General features: G+C 38.8%; 1 protein-coding gene across 2 annotated transcripts in view; it reads right to left on the bottom strand.

Moving 5' to 3' along the window:
• ATG5 (autophagy related 5) overlaps positions 1–18,450 on the bottom strand; it is an 87,057-nt gene that overhangs the window by 50,639 nt on the left and 17,968 nt on the right. For both annotated transcript variants that reach the window (XM_087775049.1, XM_087775050.1), the window contains exon 5: positions 14,450–14,612. In XM_087775049.1, coding sequence (XP_087631175.1) covers positions 14,450–14,612 — 163 coding nt within the window. The remainder of the gene's footprint in view (positions 1–14,449; positions 14,613–18,450) is intronic.

Below are 18,450 nucleotides of genomic sequence, written 5' to 3'. Positions count from 1 at the left end.
GGCAGCATACCACCCTGTTCAGACATTACAAGAACTGTACAATTTAATGTGCTTAAAATTATCAAGGACAGCATAGGTCTAGAGCAGTAAAGGCTTTTACACATGCAAATCAATTATCCAAATCAAGCAAACAACCAATACCAAAAGTGACAGAAAGGAACATGAAGAGCTACGATGAATAAAGCTGCTGCCGGCCTTACTGGAGACAGCAGCTTTAGAAGGGGAAGAGCAAGGGATAAATTTCTTTACAGGCCCTAACTCTCCAAGACACCAAACACAGCAGACGTTTCTTCAGAAGGAAGACACAGTCTCCAATTTTCCCTCCTCGGCACACTGTTTGGCCAAATCTCAAGATGCCTGGCGGTATAACCGTTACAGAATTCAGCCCCCCTGCAGGAAGGTAAAATTCAGAAACCTAATTTGTGGAACAAAGGTTCTTCCCACTTCCAAAAATGCTGATAACAGTTAAAGCAATCACAGAAAATGAAAAGAGTTTGAGATTTGCTTCGCTCCAGCGTACAGCACAGATGCCTGTCAGTGCGCTAAAAGACATAGTTAATACATATTGCAGGGTTTATAACACACTGCTTTTCCTGACTGAATGTGACACAAGGCAGGAATTTCCAAGAAACCGTAAACAAACTCCTGCCAGGTATTCTGTAGGAGCATTTCCTGATACTTATCTCAGAAAGTGCTTCCACACCCTTGTTGCCTGATTAGCAGCAAGTGCCTCTTGACAAGCACTGGCCTGAGCTGCAGTCAGCACCGCCGTGCAGGCACCTGCCTGAGATGGGGAGCTGCCTGGACGCAGGGTGCTAGCCCCCACAGCAGGGTGCTAGCCCCCACAGCTCACCGGCTAGGAAGCTCAGCAGGTGGCAGTGAGGACCCTGGAGCTGACTGTACCCAAGCAAGCCTGCATTTGGGAGCCCCAGCCTACAGAGTCAGAGGTTTACTCTTACAACGCCTGACACAAAGAAGGACCGCATCCTCCTCACAAACTCTGCCCGTGGGAAGGCGAGGATTTACTACACTTCCCTCATCCTTGGAGACAGTGCTGAGAACAGCTTACAGCTTTCGCTACAGATTGTGTGGACAAACATCCTACAGTAGGCATTAATCGATTTATACTTCCAATTACCACTTCTGACTATAAACTCAGTTGATTAAACTATTACTTATGGTGGTACACAAAACAAAACAAGCAAGACCTATTTAAGCTAGTGAGCTTCAGCAGACTTTTAAATAAGGAATCGACATATTTGGAAGACATCCTACCTGAACAAAACTAAAACAAACATTACTTTCATTTACTTGTTTAACGCTCATATTACAGTAACTAGGGAAGTTGAGTAAACAGCTTACTGTCTTCAAAACTCAAGAGAGATGAGCAACACATCTTACGGATCAGAAGAACAAGAAATTCTGAACAAGTAACAGACTTATCGTAGGAGCTTAAGTATATTGTCCCTTGTGGCATATATGGCAAACAAGTGAATCTTTGAAGGACAAAAAAAGATAAACAGTGGTAATGTACAGTTAACTCACTTCTGTTCTTCATTCCAGCTTCCTCACTTCCCATAAATGATGCAGGTAATCTTATTTAAGGCAGGTAAATTTACAAATTTATACTTCTCAGATTATTCTCTGAACACTCAGACAATGCTCAAGACAGTCTATTGTTTTATCAAGATTTTTAGGTTTCTAATGGTTTCTGTAGTTTCTAAATATAACAGCAATAAATCTGCAACAGTTGAATGACGAACCTGTTGGATTTTGTAACCAAGTATGTTCTGTCAATCCACCTGATATCTCAGGGAATGAAAAACTTTCTAGTAAATTAGCTAGACATAATGGAGTCAGATATCTTAAGACACGTCCACTGTGTGTACAGCACTATCTGAAGACATCAAAGCTAATTCATCCTCATCATCTTACAATGCTGTCCTCCAAACATCTTTCCCTGAATACAGTATTTTTACTACAGGAAACTGAGTTCAGTGTAAGAAAATTAACAGAAATTTTTAAAGCAAGCAGCAGGAAAAGGCTATCTAGTTTGCATACTGATAAATATGACCTGGCAAGAGCTTTTATTAGCATCAGGAGCATTGGTTGAGTGCCAGAATCTTAAAGCTCCAAAATACAATATCCAAAAATAACTGCTTTCACAGAATCCTTAAGACTCAAAGCTTCAAACAAACAAAACACCAACACCCCCCACCCCCAATCCCCTTGAAAATATAAGCGAAAGAATTAATCATTCTCCCATTTTTGTGTGTCGGTACCTCCTATTTATGCGAAATGGCCTTAAGGAAGCTATTAACGCTACGAGGAGCTATAAGAACTAACAAGTGCTTTGGCTAGACAGGACTTACAGACAGAAGGTGCTGGCCGGAAGTTTGACAATCAAAACAAAACTGAGCTTTCATCAAGCCAGTAAACAAGGAAGAGTTCTCTACCTATCAGCAAAAGCACTTTACACACTCATCTCCCTCCCTCGTGAAAACCTTATGCAGTCTACATGATACCTAAACTCCTGTAACAGTCAAATCTGGTTACTTTTGTTTTCCACAATCCATCTGTTTTTAAGAAAGTGCTTGACCAATGTGTTAAAGAGTTTCTGTATGAGCAAAAAACAGTACTTGCAAAAGTCAGATGTTCATATCTGAACAACAATATTTAAATTAATGGCAATAAGATTTGAACAGAAGCGAGATTAGTGACAGTATAAAAGTTTCAAATGACTCTACTAATCATATTTCTTAAACAACAGAGGATGGTTGCTATATAACTTTGCCTAAAGTGAAATATAAAAACTTTTCTCCCTGTATTTTATGTCAAAGACCAGAAAGTTAATAACCAAATAATGGAGGAGAGATGCAGTTGGAAAAAAAAAATAATAAAAAAAAAAAATCTATCTGCTAAGTCACTTATATTTATAAATATCCATTTATTAGAAATGTAGTCACTGCATGCCCAAACACCAGACAGACATTATTAGCCTTGAGTACTACAGAGATGCACAGAATCTAAAGACAGCCTTGAAAATACATATTTACACATATAGAAATAGTAGAAGTTGGAAAAATTACAAGGACTTAGTGTCATGCATAACAATAATCTCAGTACAAAAATTAAGCAACAAATAACATAACATAAGCAACAAATAGCATAACAATAATCTCAGTACAAAAATTTAAGCAACAAATTAAACCTCAAACATAAATTAACAAATAGAGCGTGCCACATTATGCATTTAATGTTCAGGAATCTATCCCTGAAGCTGTTCATGCTTTTAAAGCGTCCTTTAAAACAGTTTAAAAAAAGACTGTTACAGGGAAACACTTGGAGAATGTCATTTCCTCCATTAAGCAAGACTGGAGATCCTTTAGCAATCGTTGAAATTAATCCAAGTTTATAACTGTTACATTAAAAAGTTGTTAGTAACTCCAGTCATAGCTTGTTGTTAATAGACAGTAACTGCTGAACCTTTTAATATTACGCAGTTTTAACTATGGATTAGTCCAAGCTGAAATTTTCAAGGCTGGGCCTCTTTCTCAGGTTGAGACCTGGGGGCAATGTTCTTCAGACAACCAGAAAAATTAGTTTCATTCATGCTAGCGTCTTACAGTCATTCTCTGAAACTCAAGTGCTGTCACGCTTCAAACAACTTGACATTTCACATGGATCTTGATGTTAGATGCCTCTCTTCCACCCACCTGACTCTACGAAAATGGTAACCAGGATGGATCAGAGGGTAAAGGGCACTGCTCAAGTGCTTGCAATCAACATATGCATTTCAATGCAGCATAGCTTTAAATCAGCATACACAAAGAATATGGACAATTATCACAGAATGAGAAATTATATCTACAAGTAACTTGCAGTAAGACACAGTGGTCACAGCATGTGGCCAGTTAAAATGGAGTTCCCACTGTAGCACAGTGGGCAAAAGAACTAAAAAAATCCACCTTTAAACTTATCAACAGAAATATCTTAATAATAAGGAAATATTTTGTTTCTGTATTTGACACTGATGCAACTGCTATCAGAGTACTGACTCCAGAACTGAATGTATTTTAAGAAGACTGTGGAGAGGGTTTAAAAAACAAAGAATTGATCCAAAACCAAGGTAAAGATTCTTTAAATTCAAAAAGGAAATGGCAATTCATGGCTTTTATCTTCCAATATCTTTTTAGAAAGTCAAAAAAGTGAACAGACAAGTGTAGCCCTCAGAGTAGCCACAATTTCCTGTCTGGGCTATTCATGGTTTCTTCTTAAAGCCATCTAGTTGTATAAATTTTTTAAAAAGTGTTTGGAACTGAATTGTATCCCTAGCTCTATGGAAGCAACACCAGTTTGCAGCTTGCATAAAAATTTGTACAGTCCTTGAGTTTAAAAAACACAAAAAAAAACTTTTGTCTATTCTCAGTGGTTCACCAGTCTAATAACCATATGAACCATAGAAATGACGCACAGCTGGAAGTACTTGGGCAGAACCAACCATAGCATTAATTAAGAGACCAATGACTCTCCAACTGATGTATCAGAACCATATAAAAACTTCAGATTGGAAGTGCCTTTGGAGGGCAAGCTTTGGAATAAAAGCTCCTGTCCCAAAAAAGAGCTGTCTACACAAAACTAAATGAGTTTGCTCAAGGCCTTGCCCAGTCAAGTTTTGACCACCTCCACAGGTTTCCACTCAACCACTTTCACTCCCCTTGCCCCAATATCCCATCAGGCTTCCTCTTGCCACATCTTGTAACCATTTTCTTTTGTAATTGCCCAACTCCACTGCCAATGGAGGCATCTCTGAGAGGAGTCTGACTCCATCTGCTCTAGAAGCCTTCCTTTTAGGCAGTGGAAAGCAGCTATGAGATCCATCTTCAGCCTCCTCATCTTCAGGCTAAACAAGGCAGTTCGCCCACTCTCTACCAATACAGCATACGCTCCAGCCCCTAATCATCTTAGCAGCACTCTGCTGGACTCTTTTCCGTTTGCACACATTTCTTTTGTCCTGGGGTCCCAAAGAGGACACGGCATTCCCAGCGCAGCTTTACAAGTGCTGAGCCGAGGGGAAGAAATACTCACCATCTGGCTATATTCTGGGGGGCACAAGGGCTACAGCAGCTCCCTGGTTAATCTGCATTTCTGCAACACCACATGACAGACTTTTCATTCAGCTTGTTGTTCACCATTACCCACTTCCACAAAGCTGCTTCCCAGTCAGTCCCTAGCCTGCCCCAATGTATTGGGTTTTTCCTTTCCCTGGTGCAGGACTTCGCACTTGCGTCTGTGAGCTCCAGGAGGCTCCTGCTTGCCTACTGCTCCACCTCATCACGGTCCCTCTGAACGGCAGATCTGCCCTCCAGTCTATCAACCGCTCCCACCAACTTTTTCTTTTAGTCATAAACAAACTCACTAAGGGTTTAATCTGTCACATACATATAATCAAATAAACTGTACCGTACAGAGAGCTACAGCTGCAAGTCAATGATACAAAGGGTGTTTTCTTAACATTAAAGGAAATAAATTTTCTACTGACTCGTGCTCTAACAAGGATTGTGTTTGACTGCTACAGCCAGAAAGGAGTCTTCTCAAAATTTAGTATCAGTTCTACTTCCACATTGTTTCCAAGAAGACAGACTCTACATGAATACATAGTTCTGCTGACTGGTGAGCCATTTTAACCAATCTTGTAAAAAGTTAAATTTTGTGAAGTATACCTCAAGCATGAAGCAGCAGTGTTGATGAAAGATTAAAATATTTTAAACACTTCAAAACTAACTGTACCATGTTATTCAGAAACAGTATTTACAGCTGGTTACTCTCATTTCTCAGTTATTTAAAGACCTACCTCTAAATGACTTTAGGCCACCTAAACTCATTGTTCTTATTCTTGTACAATAAAACCACAGATAATGATGATTATCAAAGACTTCAGGAAGACTCTGGTACATATTTGACTCTCGTTGACTACTACAGTTCAGTGCCAGCCTTTTTGAGAACAGTTTGAAATACTGGTATGGCATCATTAAAATGTAAGATTTTTTTTTTTTCTTTTCTATTTTACACATTGCCACCACCCACAGTTAAAATATTCTTGCTATTAAACGTTTAGTTTACTTGGGTATTTTGACAGATCATGGTACATAATACAAATCCACAACTGAAGAGGGCACACAAATTTACTATTTTTTTCAGACTATCTTCAGGCACAAGTAACTATCGGATATGGAGAGACAGGACCTTAGAACTGTTTTGACTTAATGTAAGTGACAGAAGCTAGCTACAGAAATACGTGGAAATATTCTTCACATCACAGACAGCAAAACAACAACATTCAACATTAATGTATATATCTGAAGTAGTCAGAATTTTGCCTTGTGATTACACAACAGCCATTACCTGAAATATCTCCACCGCATGATGTGCCTGTTAATCTCACACACCCTCCAAATTCGCATTCAGCTGGCATGTTACTATATAATACCACAGGAAAGCAGCAAAGATTGTAAAATTTGACAGTAAAAAACAAATAGGCTTTACTTGGCCTGCCCATGCTAAATAAGACACAGAATCACTGCAAAAGTAAACATCATGCTAACTAGCTCAAGTACTAATAATAGTCAAGTACAGTGGTATGGGCCTCAAGATTGGCTACCTAGGTCTGTCACTCCCTTTTCAGTACTTTTATCGTGTAAATTAATTAAATCCATTCAACTTTGCTTGCCTATATGCACTGTAACAAATTTCCAACAGCAGTGTTTACAACCACAGAAAAAATTGGAGGAACTTCCTTACCTATAGTTAGCTATAAATTCGAGTTAAAAAAAATATTAATTCATAAGCCACACTATAAATTGAGCTACAGATGCAACCCAAGAAAAAAAGGGGGGATCCCTCCCCTAATACTGTACAGTTAGGTTTCAGATCAGAGTATTTAACACATTTACTTTTATGCTGTAACTTATCCATTAGTTTTTATAGCAAAGTAGTGTTCTGAAGATAAAGAAATAAAAGCATATTGCTGAAGTTTTTGCAGGTTAACCGGACATTTTGAAAACTGTATGACAAAGCAGCATTTCACTCTTCAGATTACCTATCAGGTCCAAAAAGGCCTTTCCCCCGTTTTCTTTTAATATACACAAGGAAGCCATATCTTACAAACATTCTTTTCACTTATTAAACGTACTCACGAAACCGAAGTTTCACTTTAAGTACACTGTTTCCTTAACACCACCTCCCTTCATTTCTAGGTCATCAATTTATCTGGAAAAGGCGGGGGGGGAATCATCAAGATGGACTACTTTCTTTTATTCAAATATGAAAATGCATACATCCTACCAAATTTAAGCTTTATGTGTTGCCTAAAAGCAGGTGATCTCAGTAGGTATTGTCACTTAAGGTAAAAAGAAAGCTCTGATGACTATTAAACAAAAACGTGTAATCCATTTTTGAAACACATAACCCACAGGTTGTGTAGGAGTAGAGCAGCAGGGCTTGTTACAGACTTCCCTGAGTAAGTCAAAGGGAAAAGGACTCCTGATAGTTTTACCATCCTCCAGTTCTCGGCTCCAAGTCTAGATAGTCTGGATATTTTAATACCTTCTTTACCTCTGATTATGCTCTGTTTATACACATGAAAATAGAGCAGCATATCTGTGTAACTCTCTAACCTACTTTGCTTTCCCTGTACTATGCTTTTTCTAAGATACAGCTTTTCTTAAAAGTTAAACAACCTTTATATTAATGCATCTGTCAAATTCAGTCTTTTACTAGCAGAAAGTAACTTAGAAGCATTTCAAATTACAAAGCAAAAAACCCTCAACAACTAAAGTTAATATTAAAAATTAAGTCCATTTTTTAGAGATGGTTTACTTTGAAATTGTTAGACCTTACACATCTTTCAGGAAATGACATATTTTGAGGGGGAGGGGAGGAAGGAAAGCAGAAGGCAGTAAAAATTCAAGGTTCTGCATCACTTACACCTAAGTAAAATACATTTAGAGAAACACAGTCAAAAGATTCTCTCAGTCTGAATCCAAGTCTACCAAATATCTGAAAAAACTACAGAAGACAGGAGCAGTGAAGGTAGAGAACCAGCTTATTTGTGATTTGGGTTGAAGATGAAAGGCACACCTGCTTCAGTAGGAAGTCTGGAAGGTGGTTATATTTCTGAAGAAATGGTAAGAGTCCAGGAGGAAGAGTCTAAACGAGGACAAAACACAAATCCTTTGAAACTGCAACAGGTATATAAATTCAAACTCTCCAATATATATTAATATATTACATGGTTGGCAGATTACCCGTGCCAAAGATGCAGAGACCTCCAAGCTTGCTCCCTCAGAGTTTAACGGTTTTCATTAGACACATGGACATCTAACACAAGATGGTGAAAACACTAGAAAGCAAATCTATCTCTTTCTACCTATCTCTAGACAACCTCTCATGGTGGAGACTTCAGTATAAAGAAGCATTGTGAGTGCTGGGGTACCTTTTGCTTTCGTCCCTTTTCTGCCTTCGTGTAGTGCATGCCCACCTTTGAGACCCACCGATTCCCACTGGCCTCACCAACCCAGCAGCTCCATCTGCCCCGTTGTTGAGAGCGGAGGAGAGAAGGCCAAGGGGGGAAATTCAGGCTGCCATCAGTTCCCCACCTTTCCGCAGCGACAAAGGGCAGCTATGCAAGTAGGTACTAGGCCAGCACAGAGGAGTAAGAAGGCAAAAGCCAGTTTCGGGGGGGGGGGTGTGTGTGTGACAGTTTAGAATCATGATACTGCACCCATACGGGTGGAGCATTAGTTTAGTCATTTGTGCAAAGAGGATAACAAGTCAGTAAACACTGCACAACGAGCACTAAAGTCTAGGTCACAATCCATTACCAGAAGAAAACTGACAACCAATCAAACCCAAAATAAAAACCACCACCACCAAAAAAAAAAAAAAAACAAACCCTGGGAAGGCCTGCTTTGATGTATCTGATTCATTCTGCAGGTCCAGCCTGCCTGAACCTAGCCCCAGCTCAGCACCAAACCAGCACTGGGCTGATTTTGTGCAGTGCTATTTGAATCTGTCTATACCACATCCCCCGGGTTCCATAATATCAGCAACCCCAATGTTTGGTGTATGCCATGCTATCTTAACTCCAGAATAAGCAGGTATTGACACTAATTATAAGAAAACTTGATGCATTTCCAGAAATTTTTAACCACCAGCCCAGGAAGGTAATGACAACTTTTTTTTTTTTAAATCCTCTTTTAACCAATACAGCCATTTTCAAAGCTCAAAAGAATTGTTTAGTCTTTCTTCATAGTTAACTAATCTCTACAGATAGAACATGGCAAGAACATTTTGGTAGCAATACAAAGAAGAGGAAAAAAAGATGGCTTTGTGATTTAAAAGCTAATGGCTTGTTCATTCATTCCCCTGTTAAATTCCTGAAGATTTTCTAAGTACATATTGCCTAATTCAAGTTTCAAATAACCAGTTGAGATGAGACATTTGTTCAGCTACCAAAGCATGCTCATCATCTCAGACTGAGGTAAAGAGCAGCATTGCTCCCACCAGTGCTCTACAAAGAGGAGAAACATGCATATCAAACCCGAGAGGGCCATGTGTACACAGCACAAAAGAGATGCTGATAATGTATGACACTTTGGTTTTGGCAGTTCAAACATTTCTAAACAGGAATGTGATAACGCAGAAAAAACCCACGACTTCTGCCCCTCAAAAAGCCAGGACTGGTTTAGATATGATTTAGAAAGAAATGCAAGAAAACACAGGCCTGATTCTGTCAGTAAGACAAGAAAGATCACATGCATTAAAAGATAAAACACTGCATATTCTGAATGTTTGCAGGATTTTTCTCCTTTAATAAGAACACTTCAATATGGCCACTTAACTTTTGGTAAGCCTTATGAATAAGGCTTATGAATACTGCTTATGAATAAGCAGTATGAATAAGCATTACATTCTTTTTCCATAATATTTTCAGTGAAATGATGACTTCACTATATTTTATAATATATAAAGAAGCCTCAAAAATGGCCATGAGTTTTTACTGTTTATTTCCCCCCACTTATGTACCAGAAATACCAAGTCTAGTCTTCACCGGTTATAAAGGATGCCTGTGAAAATTTCAGGGTATGGTTGCTTATGTCTTTCCACAACTGATGAAAAGCAGCTGTGTTGAATCTAAAACCCCTCCTTGATCAGAACCATTATATACTGAAGTTATAGATATTAATTCTTTGAACCATGCAAAAAATATAGCTCTCCCCCTAAAACCAGCTGAGATTTCATTTGATCCCAGGTCATCACTAGGCCCACAGAGTCTTAATGTTTCAAAGCTGAAAGCCTTTATTTTTTCCACACAAAAGGCAAGAAGAAAAAAACCACCCACCTGAAAATCCTCTTTATCCATGATAAAAATGGCCATAACACCATTAAAGCAAGAACAGTAGTAACACTTTCCATCAATTCTGACCAAAGAATTTCAACAATTCTTACGAAGGAACAGAGGTCAGTATAGCTATTTAGCCTGCCTTTATTGCTTCCCTACCACAGTCAGGCATCCATGATGCTGGTCAAAATTAGGGCAACACAGATGAACCCATCCCAAAGAAGTGTTCTAGCTAAGGAATATCAGGTTTATAGACAAAAATTGGCTAACTGAAGTCTGAAGAAGAAGCAAAACCACAGCACAAGTAATAGACAGAAAAGTATGTTTACGTTCCTGATTTGGTAGCACATTAACACAAAACCAGAAATGGTGGGAGGAGGGATGTAAAGGTTGCTATGAATACCTACCAGCTGTTACCAGCACAAGATTTTGTCACAAATTCACTATTACAGCTCTTCCCCTAAAACTGAAAAGTTTCTCATGCTACTTGTTCCAGTACTTCCTCCTTAGCAGAAGCTTTTATACCAAATTACACTTGTAATTGGTAGTTACATTTCTCCAAACAAGCAAAATTGGATTTTGTTTTCCCCAAAACATAAGTTTAATACATATCCTGTAAGTATTGCCATCACTTGTTAAACAAATAATGCTTCCTGTATTTAAGAACTTAAGAAAATTGTTTGAAGTTTCACAGAAAAAAAGAGACTGCAGATGTATCATTACTTACAAGGCAGTTATCACAAATGCTACTTTCTTTTCTTTTTTGTGGTCATTCATTCTGTTTCGCAAAGGTTTAAAATTATTACATCTCAAACGAAAGCCTATAAAAACATACTGAAAGATACAATATGCTTAAAAGAGTTTTCTTGGTTTCACAAGCTTTTCTTGTTTCTCTTTTATGAAGAGCTAAGAAATTAAAATTAGCATTTGAAAGTATTCAAAAGATTGTTTAAACTTCTCATTTAGGTGTCAGATTCCACAGGTGCGATTTCTCATTAAGTACAGTGAAACCTTGAAATCAACCTTGCTAGGCAACCTCTGTTCTTAATATCATAAAGCAAAACAATAAAATTCTGGTTTCCCTACAACTGAAGATACTCTTAGACAAATAATCAACTAAAAGATAGAGCCTAAGATGAGCGCGGAAAGAACACACTGCATATCTGTTCTCTTATCTTACATATTGAGGGTATCGAGGTTCTATAACTTCTGGTTAAAAAAAGAACCTTAACTCATACCATTTCATTGTGTAGTCAACTCTTCTGACATTATTATAACTCATTATATTAATCTTATAACTCGTGTTACAGGTCTTTTAGTTTTAATTTTAAAAAGCATTAATAAAAAGAGCACATAAAGAGTACTGCTGGGAACACTTGAGCACCGGGACTAAGAGACAGGATTTTTTTTTGCAATAAAGCTAATAATTCTTGAAAGAGAAAAAAGTTATGCTGGCACAGCATTTTGCTTCTCAAACTAAACTGCTTGCAAGACAACTACTATTACAGCAGAATACTTTTTTCACAAAATTATTAAAATTGCAGTTTAAATTGACTTCTAACAACGTAAGCTTTAGGGAAACATCTGTTTTTACACCGACTCTGGCTTCCAGTGGACCAGAACTCTTTATTTACTGCTAATTCACGAAAGTGAATATATTATCAGTCAGTTTGCTGGATAATATCTATACAAAACAGAAGCTCTCAAGAAGTACTTTGAATTAAACCAGATAAAGTGCAATTTCTTACCTGATAAATTTTGCAGGTATGGACTGCATCCCTCAAGATCTTACCACTCAAATGGCAAATGAAGATAATACCTGAATTTCTAACTCTCCCCCAACTAAATAAAAAACAGAAACTAGAGTTTCTAATAAGCACTCAACCTTCAAAATTATTACAGGAATACCTTTAATTTGAAAGGTAGTACACTAAACAATAAAAAAAATTAGAAAACCCACACGCTCGTTACATATACACATCAAACCCAAACTAATTTGGAACCTCACTGTTTAAAGCAAACACATGCCTAAAGTCTACTTGCATTCAAAGCTTCTCCTATTTCATTTAATTTTCCTTATAAACATATGGGAAGATGTTAATTCTAAGTGTTTAGTATTTTGTATCTCAACATAGAATAAACATCTTCAAGCTTACAGCTTCCGTAAAATAAATTTACCAGTAATAATATAATGACAGCTTCAGAAGATGAGGAAAATGCATCGAAAGTGGTGTTACCACCCATTCCAGATAGCAGTTTCTGAAATGCTTAGAAAGCTTTTCAACTTACAGGCCTCTAAGAACCATAAGAAAGAGAAGACACTAAAACCAAAATACATTATATTTTGCACTGCAATATAGATTCATGCCATCTGTGCAAAGTAAGGACACTGATTATTTTAGAACATCCTGTTTTGAGTTATTTTACTGACTTTTTCAAGTCAATACTTATCTATGCAGAAATCTTTGTGAAAGCCATGTGTATTGGGTCTGTGTGGCAAGGTTTTGGTAGTGGCGGGGCGGAGGGGGGGCTACAGGGGTGGCTTCTGTGAGAAGATACCAGAAGCTTCCCCTGTGTCCAACAGAGCTGATGTACCAACTGGAAACATACGCAACTGCAGCTGGAGAGAGGAGTGAGAATATGTGAGAGGAACAACTCTGCAGACACCAAAGGCAGTGAAGAAGGAGGGGGAGGAGGTGCTCCAGGTACCGGAGCAGAGATTCCCCTGCAGCCCCTGGTGAAGACCATGGTGAGGCAGGCTGTCCCCCTGCAGCCCATGGAGGTCCATGGTGGAGCAGATATCCACCTGCAGCCTGTGGAGGACCCCATGGCAGGGCAGGTGGATGTGCCCAAAGGAGGCTGTGACCCCGTGGGAAGCCCACACTGGAGCAGGCTCCTGGCAGGACCTGTGCACCCATGGAGAGAGGAGCCCACACTGGAGCAGGTTTGCTGGCAGGACTTGTGGCCCCACGGAGGACCCACACTGGAGCAGCCTGTTCCTGAAGGACCACACCCTGTGGAAGGGACCCACGCTGGAGCAGTTCATGAAGAACTGCAGCCTGTGGGAAGGACTCATGTCGGAGAATTTCATGGAGGACTGTCTCCTGTGGGAGGGACCCCACGCTGGAGCAGGGGAAGAGTGTGAGGAGTCCTCCCCCTGAGGAGGAAGGAGCGGCAGAGACAATGCGTGATGAACCGACCACAACCCCCATTCCCCATGCCCCTGAGCCACCGGGAGGGAGAGGGAAGAGAAATCAGGAGTACAGTTAAGCCCGGGAAGAAGGGAGGGGTGGGGGAAAGTGTTTTAAGATTCAGTTTTTATTTTCTCATTACCTTACTCTGGTTTGATTGGTAATTAATTAAACTAATTTCCCCAAGTTACGTCTGTTTTGCTGCCCGTGACAGTAGTTGCTGAGTGATCTCCCTGTCCTTATCTTGACCCACAAGGCTTTTGCTATATTTTCTCTCCCCTGTCCAGGGGAATAGACAGAGCAGCTTTGGTGGGCACCTGGCATCCAGCCAGGGTCAACCCACCACACCATAGTAATATCAGCAATACAAAAATTAAATTTGGCAGATGGAAAAGAAAAATTATTAATCTACTGGGCAACTTTAAAAGTTTACCTGTATTGTTTATCAGTGACAATCCTTAAGCATAAACTAGAGGAGACAACCTTTTTTACTTTACAGTCCAAGATAGTTAATACTGAACAACACTTACCCCCCAGGTGTCTCCCAAATAAAGACCATCAGTTGCACAAAAGTACACTCGACAATGTTTACCTATTTATTTTGTTTTGTTGCTAGTTTTGGTTTGTAAACAGAGTCATGACGCAATTGAGTTCCTTGAATAAATCAAGCCACATTTACATTATCACATAAACGGTGACTTTTAAAAAAAAAAAAAAAAAATCTTCTCTGTGACATTAGACTAAAATTCTGCAGAAAAATGACATTTTATATCCTGTACCATGACTAAAATTTGAAGAAAGTATTTATTAGCTTGCTAGACCTAAATATAATTAATACTTGATGCATTGTATTTACCATTCTGTAATCCCATCCACAGTTGCTTATGATCCTTTTTTTGCATCTCATTGATGACTTGACTTTTGTGCTTTAAAGCATCTGCTTCTTTTATACAAGCCATAAAATGAGCTTCAATCACATCCTTAGAATGGCAGTGTAGAAGATCCTTTTCTGGAAAATTCTGCAAAGAGGAAAGATAGATCAAGAGAAATAAATGCATCACACACCTTAGAAGATGAAGTATAAATTATAATTTTAATCAGGTTTGTATTTATACAAAAGAAGCACACTGGAGTCTTCTACTTATGGAAGAAGGTAACAACCATTCTCTCACTCTGCTGACAAGAAAGGTTTTACAGTGAAAAACATTTCAGGAAAAATAAGAGTCGAGCAGTTTTCTATAAAACCAGAAATTACTCTAAATCACCCAACCTCAACTTGATAAATACATTTAAATACATCAGTGGATGTAGTTAGGCCCTGACATCCAAAATTCAGGAAATTAAGAGTTTTAACATGTTTTCAAGCAGATGTTCAATTCTCTGGCAACAAACAGGAGAAAAGGGGGAGACGTAAGTGACAAGCACCCAACTCCTATTGACCCTCAACAGCAGTTTAGCAACCATTTCTATGCAGGCCTTTGAAAAATGTTTCCTCCAAGTGTCATCATCCACATATATGAACAATAGCATACATGCCACTTACAAACGTTTTTTCCTAGAGATACTGGAAATCCTTGTCAGCTCCAACTTTACCTAAAACATGCGCCTATTGCTAGCACGTGTGACTTGATTTCATACCCCTTTTATCTGGTTAGAGTTGGCGCACTGCATTCAGCATTGCAGATGCACAGTTACCACTCCTCAGGTAACTTTTATCCCCTCAGTAAATGACAACTACCTTTACTAATTCATTTATTAAGGAATTACGCTAGTAAATCTAACCCAGGTACAAAAAGGATTTCTTTGGAAATTAACTAATCAGAAGTTCAGCATTGTATAGGTATACAATTAAGAATTGTTCTTCCTCTAATTTTTCTTTTATCAACACTTGGTATCACTTGCCATTTTACAATAATACAAGTATTCAGTATCACAAATGCATTGTCTTTAGTTTCCAAAGGTTTAAAAACCCAGCATGTTTTATCCTCTCCTTATTCATCTTCTTTTCACAGTTGCTTATGACCATGCTGAACAGTGCAAACCCCCAGAGCCAAACCAGAGTGGCATCATTAGTACGCCCCTTCATAACAAGGGCTTGCCACATATTTTTATACTTTAATTCTCATCTGTTATTCCACAAGAGGACCTTTCCTCTTAACCCATTACAAATTGGTTATTTAAAAAAGCTTTTGTGAGGGACTGTCAAAACCATTTTGGAAATATAAGTACATACAATGGGATATTTTTCAAAGGCTTTTACAACATAGTTAACATGTCACAGTAGGATCAATACAGTGCTGGAAAAACCCGTACCTTCCCTCCTCCATATAAAACCAGGAAAAATAGTGAAGACTGCTTCAAACTACAGGAACTCAAAATATCCAAGAACAACTAACAGTTGACAATATGAAAGGGAGCTGGGGATTGCCTTACCTGAAGGAAATTCTGAGGACAAGAATGGTAGTTCCCTTCTCATTAGGATACTGAAAAGAGTTGGAAGTTAAATAATGGAATTTCATATCATGATTTCTCCTTATGACAGTGAACCCAGACTCTGGAAACTGTGGATCAAAAGGATGAATATCTTCCAACACCAGAAGTATAAAGGGAAGAGAAGACTGCTAATATCTTTTCCACCAAAGCATACATGGTTTGGTATCGAACTTACAAAGGGAGTGCTATTGTTACTTAGGACTGATGTCTGTAGAGCTGACTAGAAATCTAAGGACAGAGGTAAAGCTTGTTTCTCACATGAGGATGGCCAATTATAAAGACGTTAAAGAAGACTGAACAGAAAGGAAAGTTCTCCTTCTAGGGCAGACCTCACTCCCTTTCTTCCCCACTCTCCCACAAAGCTGAGTGTCTCAGCATAATTGGGCCCAAGATGAATGGAACACATTACTGGGATTGTTGCTTGCCAGCTGACATCTGTATAGGCCTGTAAAACACTTTTAGAAGTTTAACTTACTTACTCAAGGAAAAAAAGTAAAGTCTGGTAACCAATCCAGAAGAAAAGAACAGTCAGAAATAGCATACTTCAAGATCAAAAACGTTCTTTACGTGGAAGAATTCAAAGTGAGACACTGGCATCCCTCAAAAAAAGATGAAGCAGTGGAATGTACCTAATGTCAAGGAATACAGGAACCTAGAAACTAACTTTCACAGTTAAAAGCTGAAGTTTTAGCTAAGTTTATGAAAACACTAGTTTTGTTATAACAGTTTTGCTGCACATATGTTGAAATATACTGAACTGTAGGGGTTTTTTTTTGGACATTCCTGTCTTTCTACAGGTAGGCATCTCCCTGCTGACTTTCTTCCAATGAATTTCAAATTACAGGGAATGTCACTCCCTGGGGATGTGTTCCAGACAACACACACAGTGTGGTCTGCAGAATAGCAAGGTGATATTTAAAATTGTTCAAAGCTAGCTAAGCTAGTGGAAAGAATCTAGACACAGTAGTACAAAGGTGTGGCATGATTCATTTCCCAGCTTCTAAGGGATAACACTGTGGAAGACTGGAAAACACTTCTACAGTCTCCGTGCTGTCAACTCTTTTCTTTAGAAGAAAAATACTGACACATTTCTATGCAGTACTGTGAGTAGAAGCTGAAAAACCTAAACATGAAAGCAGTAACAAACAAGACTGCTGCATCTACGAGAGGCATATGAAACAGTTTCACTACATGAGACTACCAACAGAAAATATGGCATCCCCATGGATTTATAAACTAGGGCACAGAATAATAAGTTTTATACTTAAATATAGAACATGTATGCTTGCTTGGTTTTTTTTTTTGTTTTATTTCTACTTGTCATCTTTCTACTTGAGGAAATAGTAATCAAATGTAAATAACTTTATTCAGTTCCCTGAAGAAAGAGACAATTGTAAACAAGCTTGTAGCCACCCCTGGCTACACAACTATGAGATTTGCCGGAAATTTTAACAGATCCCATAAGCAGCTTTAATTCAAGTACTCTTATTGGTGATGCCTTACTCCCTCCATGTTCTGTATCTTTGAAGGAAAGTTATTAAGAGTTGTCTCTGTCTTAGAAAGCTCAAGTAGTACTGGTTTTGTTTCACATACCAGTAGACACGTGCAGCATAAACTTGGTCATAAAGAAGTAGGTATCATCTGTACAGACAGCAGCATCTAATCACCTCTCACATAAAACTTCCAAAAACATTGCAGGTAATTTCAACAGTCTGGTTTCATAACTGCATTCCATCCATATTTATCTATTAGTTCTAGTTCACAAAACATCTGTTTATACTGTGACAGCGTAGTTGCATTAGGCCACGTTTGCAGAAAATTACACCAATAATGTGGCACTAAAAATCATAGGAACATATCCAGTGACAGGGGGAGCATCCATGTATTTGTGTTTAGTTACCATCAGCAGTCTTTTCTGAAAAAAAGATTAATTTTAAAATCCCCTCATTTATATTTCTGGCTTCCACAATGTTGCCTAGCAGTTCCACAATTTATCCACACGCCACATGGAAAAGTACTTCCTTTTCACTCCACCTGACCCGATTTTGAGCTAAGAAAACCAAGATGACAGCGGTTGTTATACAAAAACAGATGCAGCCTCTCCTCCTCTACATCAGGTCATGGGTGGCGAGGCAGGCACCAGCAGGTAAGGGCTTCAGCGGAGGGAGAACCTCAGCCTTTCCCCTGGCACACCCGATTTCCTCCCCTGCTACCGTTTCCAGAGCAGTTCACACCTCCCATCTACTGCCCAAAATCTGGAGAGCTGGTAACCAAGCTGAGATCACAAATAGTGCTAAGCGTGCCACAGAATAGCATGGGATGAGTTTAACAGGGAGGGATAGAGTTTCCCTCCTCCCCGGAAAG

This window comes from Nipponia nippon, unplaced genomic scaffold (assembly GCF_047370975.1).
Source record: "Nipponia nippon isolate SJK-2023a ecotype South Korea unplaced genomic scaffold, ASM4737097v1 scaffold_4, whole genome shotgun sequence".
NCBI classification, from domain to species: Eukaryota; Metazoa; Chordata; class Aves; order Pelecaniformes; family Threskiornithidae; genus Nipponia; species Nipponia nippon.
The sequence above is the reverse complement of the archived record's forward strand: the minus strand, read 5'-3'. Positions and strand labels throughout refer to the sequence as shown.